This window comes from Varroa destructor, unplaced genomic scaffold, assembly GCF_002443255.2.
Source record: "Varroa destructor unplaced genomic scaffold, Vdes_3.0 BEIS01000001.1, whole genome shotgun sequence".
NCBI lineage: Eukaryota > Metazoa > Arthropoda > Arachnida > Mesostigmata > Varroidae > Varroa > Varroa destructor.
Window position 1 is genome coordinate 9,849,338 of NW_019211454.1, and position 9,939 is coordinate 9,859,276.

The 9,939-nt window shown below is 37.9% G+C and overlaps 2 protein-coding genes across 8 annotated transcripts; both read right to left on the bottom strand.

Annotated features, from left to right (window-relative positions):
* Positions 1-53: 53 nt before the first annotated feature.
* LOC111249734 (ubiquitin fusion degradation protein 1 homolog) lies at positions 54-4,050 on the bottom strand. Of its 5 annotated transcripts, none has more exons than XM_022804026.2 (7): positions 3,827-4,050; positions 2,401-2,553; positions 1,914-1,981; positions 1,560-1,688; positions 1,237-1,397; positions 582-1,013; positions 54-299 (listed from the first exon to the last, which is right to left on the bottom strand). In XM_022804026.2, exons 2-7 carry the CDS (start codon positions 2,543-2,545, stop codon positions 143-145), a joined length of 1,092 nt encoding a protein of 363 aa, XP_022659761.1. In that variant the 5' UTR covers positions 2,546-2,553; positions 3,827-4,050; the 3' UTR covers positions 54-142. The 5 variants fall into 5 exon arrangements, with proteins under 5 accessions (XP_022659761.1, XP_022659745.1, XP_022659755.1 ...); XM_022804010.2 differs by lacking the exon at positions 3,827-4,050 and adding an exon at positions 3,695-3,806; XM_022804020.2 differs by lacking the exon at positions 3,827-4,050 and adding an exon at positions 3,420-3,787.
* A 1,669-nt stretch (positions 4,051-5,719) lies between these two features.
* On the bottom strand, positions 5,720-9,883 carry LOC111255559 (proteasome assembly chaperone 1-like). Of its 3 annotated transcripts, none has more exons than XM_022817642.2 (6): positions 9,732-9,883; positions 8,936-9,095; positions 7,744-7,956; positions 7,340-7,485; positions 7,022-7,124; positions 5,720-6,653 (listed from the first exon to the last, which is right to left on the bottom strand). In XM_022817642.2, the coding sequence occupies exons 2-6, from the start codon at positions 9,074-9,076 to the stop codon at positions 6,459-6,461; spliced, it is 798 nt and encodes a 265-aa protein (XP_022673377.1). In that variant the 5' UTR covers positions 9,077-9,095; positions 9,732-9,883; the 3' UTR covers positions 5,720-6,458. The 3 variants fall into 3 exon arrangements, with proteins under 3 accessions (XP_022673377.1, XP_022673376.1, XP_022673375.1); XM_022817641.2 differs by having other exon boundaries at positions 9,653-9,865; XM_022817640.2 differs by having other exon boundaries at positions 9,413-9,865.
* Between the last annotated feature and the right edge of the window lie 56 nt (positions 9,884-9,939).

Consider the following 9,939-nt stretch of genomic DNA (forward strand, 5'->3'; position numbering starts at 1 on the left):
CTGATCGTTGGCGAACACGTACCAACTATTAATTAAACGAAATACAGTTCTAATTAATTTTGGGTTGTTTTATTTATTATACTTTCACCAGTCCGCTCAGTTGCTTCGCCTGGCAGACTGTTCTCCTCTGGCAGACAAAATCTCACTTCGGTTTCAGTGTATGACCTGTACCGGTAAACATCGATGATTTGCTCTGATCTTCGGATGATCCTTTTCTTTTTTTATCATCTGTTTTTGGTGTCGAATCTTTTTTCGGTCTCTCTCGTATGCGGATCATTTTTATAACTCCAAGCCGCCATCTGAAAGCGCACATTTCCGTAGCTTTTTGAAAAATTCGACTTTTTAAGAATATTAAATCACCTGAAGCGTAGATATACATATGCACCTAAACGGACTGATAAAACATATCCAGCTGAGAGTTCGGCTGGCACAAATTACAAAATGAGTTTTACGGTGAAGCAACACGACATGATTGCGTCCAATTTAAATTGGACGACTAAGCAGAACTATACGAAGTCACCGTATTTAAAATAGATTGAAAAAAGTAATGTGGAATGAAAACGATAGGGAAAAGTTCTAACGTGTAATCAGGAACTCCACGAGTGCGAATTGATACTTTCGCTTGATGCTGTTGTGGTTGCTGCGTATTTTGCGCTTCTGGGGAATTTGCGTTTGCCATTTGCGCCTCAGTTACTGATTTGGTGATTGTTTTTGTTGTCGTATCATCCATCGCTAAATCCGATAATCGTGAAGTCGTTAGATTTAGCTTCGACTTGGCCTCTTTTCCATCGATGCGTTTCCCTTGGCCAGAAAAAGCTTTAAACGTTTTATCCTTGATGACAACATTGGGTTGCTTGAAATCATCTTGGTAACCGTCTACCTCCACACTCGTGCCTTGCTTTTTAGGAGGTTCCTTGTATCCGACGGGAGCAGCGAACTCCACTTGAAGATCACAATCTACAATTGAGATCGCCTCTGCTGGCTTTGTTTCTAACACGCAAACCTCGTACTCACTGTGATAAACCCAATAAGATGATAAAACGTCACACATTCTGTCAGACTGGTTATTTTTTTATAAATACATAAAATTTCTGTTATCTTATATATTGTTATTAAGACAAAGGAGAACAGTAGAGCACGACCAGTAATGTATGTAGATGCTAGAAAGTTTTACAATTTGATCGGACAACTTCTTTAGTTTCCGAACTTGACCGTTAATGCTAAATAAATACTTACTGATTATTGTACTCAATGGCAATGACATCTCCGGCCGACAGGCACGCAAAATTTCGAAGTTGTCTCTCAAGCACAGCTCGAGGATCCGAAATGTCAAGGAAGTCAACAGATTGGGGTTGGAAACGCGCGAAAGTTCCGATTGGAAGTTGCACAGATACCATCTATAATGAATACATTGCTTTGCATAAATAGATGTTTGCCTATGCCTCATAGAAAGCTATATCGGAATATCTAAACCCAAACAACCTATTTCATTAAACGGATAAGTGAGCAGTGGTATATATGTGGTCGCTGCGGATACTGCGTGAAGTTATACCACCAACCTCGATTAGATCGCCCTCGTAGAGAAGCAATAACCTCATCAGCCAGAAAGGAAGCAGACAGCGGCCTTCCTCCGCTGAGAACTCTAGTACACCACAATGAGATTCGCGATGGAGTCGCACATTTCGAATCTAGTATGAGAAAGAAGTAATAAATGGTTAAATATAAGCTAGACGTATAATAGGCCACCTGAATGATATATGCTATGCTTTACAGCAGGCTTGAATGATTTTACTATTGAGGATTTAGTACATAATATTTGAAGCGTCATTACGATGATCAATATATATCGCTGGTGAAATCTGCATGTCATACCGCTTTGTTCATGTCCCTGAGACATGTGGACGGGTTCTTACCTTAAACATCATTGGATATGTTGCAGAAAATAGCGTCAATTTCCGGAGAGCTGATGCAGGCATGATCACTATAAGCAACAGTAAAGGTCTGATCCTTAAAAAATATTTTTTAATTCTATAGCTAACCGGAGATACACGTTAACGACTTGCGAACTCCAACAACGTTTATGACAGTAAACAGACTAGTTACTCAAGTCATATAGCTTAAACGCAATAATTTCAAAGCAGACCTGTAAGTGCATCAAACAATGATTTATTCATCTGTTTATTTGTTAGTTTTGCTACTCGATCCAGCTGTTAACTCATTTCGGTAAAAACCTCTGCAGCTATTTGTAAATAAACTACTAATCAAAATAATAATATGAATCCTTCAACACAACACACGAGCGCGCGATGCAAGGTGTGCAATCAATATGACTGCCCCAGCACAGAATACGTAAAATACAATGTCAAAAGCAAAATAACCTGCCATAATCCTCGGCCGTACCTTTATTTCCTCTTTCAACGTCGATTCTTTCCCTGCCGCTAAGGATGGCAATCGAAAATGCTCGGTAGGTTGACGAAAAGCAACGATGATTGAATCGGCCGACAGCTGTCGATGAGCTAGCGTTAGTCATGGTAGCGTCGATCATGACAAGACCTCAAATTTACAAAAAAATAATGTAGCACAATAACAACAAGAAGTTATAAGGTTATTTATATAGAACATTTTAATGAAAGTATTAACCAAGTATACGCATAGCTAAATCTTAAGTTAAAATGTAAGATAGGCAACTAAGACCGATGGGCGCTTAAGTGTCGATACTAAACAACGTATTAAATATTAATAAATAATACAGCAATACGTATGTACACTTAAATTTAAGCGTTTAATAAAAACCTGAACAACTAATTATTTATTATTTCATTATTTGCAAGTAAATAATCAATTAATGTATTTTCTTTGAACGCTCTATCGTTCTCCAAATATTAAGTATACAGCGAATTAAAAAAAAAAGTTAAAAACCTCTTAGAGCTGTAACTGCACTTTTTCATAGAGGAATAAGTTTTCCGTAAGTTAAGCAAATAATTTCGAAGTTATATGTTGGTTGCTTAAGGAGATTTGTCTTAACAAAATGTGTGTTCTGTACAAACTGAACGATTAGAGTATGATATTTACAGAACACCAAAAGGCGTGTGGACCTTTATTTAGACAGAGGAAAAATTTTTACCGCTGAAAACTTCGACAGCATACAAGAGCAGGAAAACCGGTTACTCCAGAACAAGTGTCGGTGCTGCTTAACGTAACCTTTTTAGCTAACTGAAGTTTATAGTTCAATATGGATTCTAACATTTTACTAGAAACGCAATGACATGACATATGGACCACACACTAAGACACATTATGCTACGGACGTACACGGATCACTAACCGTATTGCGAACAAAATTTTTGAGACAAACAAAATGCCATTACTAAAATTGAAAGTCAGATCTTTATAAAGGTGTAAACATTTGAAAATCAAACCTCCGTTGTCTTGATTGGTTGATTAACGTTTTAACAAAAGCATTATTGCAACGGTACCTCGTTTATTTCATTAACAGAAGAATGTCTCCAACTCTTTATTGTCAACGAAATACACCGACTGGAGCGTCGCAAGTGTCCAAAATCTAGCTTGCTAGTTATGCCGCTCGGAAACAAGAACTTGGACTTCTGTCTTTTGCCTGCTAGTACCAAAGTGGAGGATGCAGGAAATACTCGCAACTTTACCACTAAAGAGGAATGTCACCTTAGTCACTCACGATCGAATAGTTTACTTTTGTATCGTAGACACAATAATTTCCCAGGGCAGCAACGAAGTTGGTACTATTACAAGAACTTATAGGAAATATTTGGTCAACCATTTGATGCAAAGAAATATAAAAAGTAATCACATTTGTGCGGCTTATGTCAAATCGCGAATTTACAATGGCAGTGTTGAAGAAAGCCCAGTTAATCATGCACACAAGTTCTAAGCAAAATGACTCACTACATATTGAACAAAGATGTTTTATAAAATTCATAATAAAAAACATATGCCCTAAGGTTATTCAGATTATTTTGAATCTTGTTTCTAGCGTCGTAGGCTATTTTTTTTTTAAAGGCGAGCGCTGATATATGCTTGACAGACCGTAGGTAGAAAAAACCTAGCGGACGACATTAGGTTTCGGTAAGCTATAAAGTTGGGTAAACAACAGAGTTCGACTCTTTTCTTAATTTATGCATATTGAAGTAAAACTTTTAAATTTGGAGTTTGACATCTGTCCGAGTATAGTCAAGACGGGACCAAAACTAGCCAATTACACAAAAAAAGAAAATGTGTTTATATTTCGTAGACTGCAAATTGTTTGCAAATCCCCGCGGTATATACGATGTGTGTACCCTGCGTGTTTTTCACATATGAGCTTGAAGCTAACGAGCTTCTTGAACGTTTAACTACGATCAAATATAAAATGTGTTTACAATTCAGACATCGATAGCTCAAACTGCCCTGTCTACTGAAGTGTTGTTCTTTGCTGCGTTCAATAAACGATGTCATTGGTTTATTGACTACATTTGTTAACAGGAGCGAGGTGCTATGGTGTTTAATATTGAGCACAAGTGACAACACCAGTTGATTCCATTGGCAGTTTCCAAAGGTTTTATTTTCACACTTCATTGATTGAAAATGGTATTGCAATAATAAAGAATCCTATGCAAAACATGTCGTATTCTACTTACGTATTAGAATGTCATTTAAATTTTGCTGTCCGTAAATTTCGAACATCCAGCAACAACAAGAAATTGTTATCCTAACGATAATTCTTAGAAGTCTTGCAATTATTAAATATCCATCAACGCACAGATCTATGTTAACAGTATGATTTCACAATTAACTACAAGGGTGCTTGGACTAATACCTATCGTTATTAAATAATCGTACGATTACCTAAACATTTGCATGTATATAAATATATATAACCTTTATTAATAATATTATAACCTTCGTACAGAAGAACGTTTGCCTTAAAAATCGTCTTAATAATAGTAACTATTATGATTAACATTGTTATTGTTCTATAACGTTCGATAAGTCGTAGAGGCAGGGAGCCCGTACCACTTATTGTGTATAGATAAACGTAATTATAATGTAATGAATAGAACACATGAAAATCCTCCGCGTAAGCATCTCAAATCACAAAATAACATTGTCGAAACAATCAAACAGCGTTTCTAAGGTGAAAGTCTGTCTAGCCAAGTGCGGACATCTGCGACGTTTCCAAACATTTGGAGATCATTGAGAAAATGGGGTTTCTAAGGGGCTAGCGTAAGCAATTCTAATATAGTGTTTATTACTTAGTTTTCTTTTGTACCCAGTTGGAAGTTCTCTAGAGACTTCTCTATACACATTTACGTGCTTCTTGAACTGCACGCGTACTTTCATTCATTAACTAAAGTTGATTATGAATATTGTTACAGTGAACTTACGAATTTTTATGATACACATCTACAAGATTACGGTTTGATCTGCAAGAAGTGCATTAACTTTTCTTCTTAGAAAAGGATATTTATCATTTAACGGTAGCTGTAGATGTTACACATGTATCTTCTGTAATTGAGTTTGCTTCTTCTTTCCTATTTTAGAGCTCAATGTTTTGATATATAAAATATACTAAAATTTCTGTTTTATACGTACCCTGTCAAATCGCAAGATTGGTTGCAGATGAAAAACTTTGTTCGGCTTACTTGGTTTTAGCTTATTTTAGGACGACAAATCCTGTACGTGTATTAAGTAGAATCGAAGAAGGTAATGTTAGCCTGAAAACTTTATTAGGCACTGTTTCTCGTCAACAGCATTACATGGTATAACGTAACGCCGTAATTGCGATTTCTTTAATCATCCTAGTGAAATTTTTGTTTCGCTGTTGCTGGTTGTTGTAGTATTCATCTCGAGTTAGTCCGAAGGAATGCTTAGTTCGATCATGGAACGAGCAAAAATTACCGAACAAGAAACCTAAAAGAGAAAGTAGTAACCAAAGTTGCTTCTTCAGAAAGCCGTCACATTATAATAGCTATCTTATGGCGTCCCATCGCAGCGTTGCATACGTTCCTGCATGATATAGCTCGGTTGTATTGCAAAAACAAATGTACTCGACAACGTGCGACAAATTGCACACGCCGATATGAATAATACAGTAAGTAATATTTATTTCATAGTAATACTGTTAATAACGGTGCATTAGCTACTTAGATTCAGCTAAGTAAATGGAGTGCCACTCTGCGTCAACTCGACACCAAAAAATGAGAACATCCGTTTGGTGTAACTTTTTTCGCAGAAATATATATTTCTTTGTTTGTATTTGCCTTTCAAGGTTACGACTTCGCCGTGGAAGGACCTCGTACGAAATGCATATATGTTTGGACAACGACAAGTTATATTACGACAGACAAATATATCAATTCGCAATATAGCCGATACGGGTCGGCATGGCCGAGCGAGCCCACTTCGTTAACAAGTGGTCGACGAGTCCTTTTAAGTCGAAGCGCTTAGAAATACATATTTCCACGATCGATTTTCGATGTCCGAAGTAAATGCTGGCTGTACTGTCTCGCCTGCTCGATCGGCTTCTTGATCAATTTTCGTAGCCGTTCAATACCCAAACATGGTTCGAGTTTTGTGACCGTGTCACTGTCCAAAGACTCGTAATATTGCGCAACCAAACAAGCCCGGAAACCCCGTACCTGAGGGTGAACAAATGTATCAATCTTAGGCTATCGTGTCAATAGACAATCAACAGACATATGGTGAAGCGTAAGTTACAGTTCGCAAACAAATCACATGCTTAACTCACTGGAGTATGAAATGATCTTGCTTAATTCATGCGCTTAAAGTTGGACTTACACTGTTAACAGAAAGACTAAGCCTTCTGTCGGTAGACTATAGGTAAAAGGCTTTTCCGTAGGTTTCACGATCCAAAACAGAAAAAGTAATGTAACAACCCACCGTTGGAACACTATGTTGAATCAATAGATTGATCAAAAATTTATGAAGTCCACAATCGATTACCCATTATTTTAGTAGTCGCAAAAAATTTCCGAAAATAACAAACCTCGCATTCGGTAAGGAGTGCAGCGCCTAGTCCTGAAAGTGTGTTTGGGGTCTCCAGAGTCATGATGCCGCCCACTTCGCCTTCCGTCACCGTCTTCAGTTGCCTGCAACCATAAAAAGCCAGAACAAAACCGGAATATTATGTTGTCTATGTGACCACGTTTCTTCATAATAGCTGCATCGTATTAAATGTATGCGTGGTATACGAACAGCAAATGCACATAGCGGTACTCCACAGATATGTAATAGAAATAATTCGCAATACATATGTGGATTATTTAACACACTTAATATAATGTGAATAAAAAAAGTAACGTACCTAAGTATGGGAAAACGAATTTCTGACGTCAACCCTGTTTTATAATAGCTGTAATGTAGAGCGGTAATAATAAGGCACTCGAGCGAAGAACTCTTTGACAAATCGACAAAATATGAAGCGATTTCAGCGGCGGACTCATTTGGTACCTGCAAATAAAGGTTGATAGCATGTCCTATTCACTTACATACTAATACCTCCACATCTTTATCCTAATTATACCACTAGTTAACTAACACAAGGCGAAAAAATCGAATAGCGATGCAAATGGACAGCTTGCTAAGCAACTGCTATTGGTCTCTAAGACATTGATTTGTAGCCTTCTGTTTGTTACCTTAATTGGCCATTTACGGAATGAAAATAATACGGAAATAATAGGTATTCGTAGTCAAATTCATCATACTGACCTCCTTTTCGGATACGCACACGAGGGCCCGATTTGCTTCGTCGTAGCAAAGTTTGCCGACAACGTGTGGTTGTTTACGATACTTTAGACCAAGAAACTCTGCTTCGGGCGTAGATACTGGGTTGAGCTTAATATAGCCCAAAATACGAAGTTCTTTTGAAATCAGGTAAGACTCAAGAAAGACTGTCGGGGCAAGTCCTGTTGCACAGATCACCTGCATTGGAGTAATTTTTTGATAAAAGTAGACCGTTTTAAGAATTAGGCACAGTGCTGGCGTACGGGCGATAAATATAGAATCAGCTACATGCAAAGTGTTTGGTACGCATTTTATTTGATATAATGGGGTGCAGAATATTACCCAATTATATGATAAATTAGATTAAATGGCTCTTGGAGACAATTTTTCGATATTTTCTCGTTTCATAATTTAATCTTAACAGTAACGTATATGTATTTATACAATTTATCAGTAAGTGCTTAAATTCTTTTCCTTTGACAAGACAGCCCAGCCGGGCGAGTAACAAAACAAGCACCTCAACAACGCACTGCTTTTGGCGCCCTAATGGCTAACTTCGTTTACCTGATGATACATATAATGTTCTCATTGTCACGCCTTTGGACGTTTTATGGTCTATGGCTTTCGTCGCATACTGTGTATCACATCAGGCTTCAGCGAATCCATTCAGAATTGTACATGTTCAGAATGTGAATAAGTCTGCGATACATATTGGACAATGCAATACCGCTATGTACACACTTAAATAAGAGCCTTTACAGAGAACGAAGATATATTACGATATTGCTTGGGAAACATTTTTGTTACAGTATGAGCATGTAAGTATGATTATTGTTGTTTAAATCGTTAGGAACATTTAGTTTAGTAAAACTCAAACGTTTCTAAAATTAATAATTTGTTCAATCAAGTTTTTAACTTCGGGCAAGTTTTATTGGGTTCGTCGCCTTAGCGGACATCTACTAGTCCGCTATTCTAGGTACACAAAGTCTACACCTAATCAGCTAGAAGAAGGCTAATCTCTATATAAAAGCCTTAAAAAAAATATTAAAACTCCGTTTATAAAACCGTTTCTGAGATCCTGACGATATGGGTCTTATTAAACATGAGGATTATTAAACACGGACAAATGAGGTTCCGTTGCGCAAGGGTGAAAGCTTCGTGTACAGCATCCCCTTACCGTATCATAGGCGGGTAACTGAGTCATATCCGAAAACTCTGGAAGGTCAAAAAAGACTGTCGGTATTTCGACATCGATCTCTTCATCTTCATCGACGGCCCGCGATGGGATCTCACGGACCTCACCGAAGAATGTTGCCATCGTTCAGCACTAGTGGCGCCTGCAACAAAAATGCAAGGATAATGCATACTGTCATACTGACGTTATTTACTAATGGCCCTTTATTCAATAACACCTTTGTCATTGGCCTATCAGGATAATAGCGTCTCAATCTGCATCTTTTATTGTCATCTTCCCGTTTCGTGATTAACAGGGCACGAAAGAGGCAACACTGATACCCAGGTGACAGGTACATCTAAAGTATTGAACTATGACTAAAAAGATCTTATGTAAAAAGAAAAGATGCCACCCTACGCTAGACTCATTACTTTGCAAACATCGGATAAAAATATAAATTTTTTATGAAATGTAATTCACCTGGAAGGCAGAGTCAACATCAAGAACACACTTTCGTATCTTTAATAAATTGCCGAGAATCAGTTGAGTTAGTTTTGTCGGATTGGGAACATCAACAAGAGGATTGCCTTGAATGTTTCTACTTTGTGAACCTTTCTCTGGCTAATGCGCTGGTTTTTTGCCCCGTAAAACATTAATTTTGTCATGCCTGATCACTATAAGGAGGTTGCAGGTAACCGTACTGCACATACACACACACACCTGCACGAGGATTTTCAAAGGCTCTTCAACAATGTGCAATCGTCAATGTTGAAAGCGAACGTGTCTCTCTAGGAGTTACCTAAAGTCGTTTTCAATTCCTACGCGAGAAAGGACAAGCTTAAGAATGCCAGCTCCACAATTGCACAATACACGGATAAATGCTAAGATGAGTTTTCTGCCTTTGTTCGGCTGTCCGCCGTCTGACCTCCTCTCCGCTCCGGACTATACAAAACATGCGAGGGCAGTTTACGACTTTACTGTGGCGGTAGGAGATGTGGCGCTCGCAC

What these genes read in the sequence shown, in the direction of transcription:
- LOC111249734 (XM_022804026.2), bottom strand. Translation starts at nt 2,545, where the DNA reads ATGATCGACGCTACCATGACTAACGCTAGCTCATCGACAGCTGTCGGC. An exon ending in GCCATTGAGTACAATAATCA is followed by an intron (nt 1,014 to 1,236) that starts GTAAGTATTTAT and finishes GGTTTATCACAG; the next exon opens with TGAGTACGAGGTTTGCGTGT. An exon ending in CGTGGAGTTCCTGATTACAC is followed by an intron (nt 300 to 581) that starts GTTAGAACTTTT and finishes GTGCGCTTTCAG; the next exon opens with ATGGCGGCTTGGAGTTATAA.
- LOC111255559 (XM_022817642.2), bottom strand. Translation starts at nt 9,076, where the DNA reads ATGGCAACATTCTTCGGTGAGGTCCGTGAGATCCCATCGCGGGCCGTC. An exon ending in AGTTACCCGCCTATGATACG is followed by an intron (nt 7,957 to 8,935) that starts GTAAGGGGATGC and finishes ACTCCAATGCAG; the next exon opens with GTGATCTGTGCAACAGGACT. An exon ending in CACTCCTTACCGAATGCGAG is followed by an intron (nt 6,654 to 7,021) that starts GTTTGTTATTTT and finishes GTTCACCCTCAG; the next exon opens with GTACGGGGTTTCCGGGCTTG.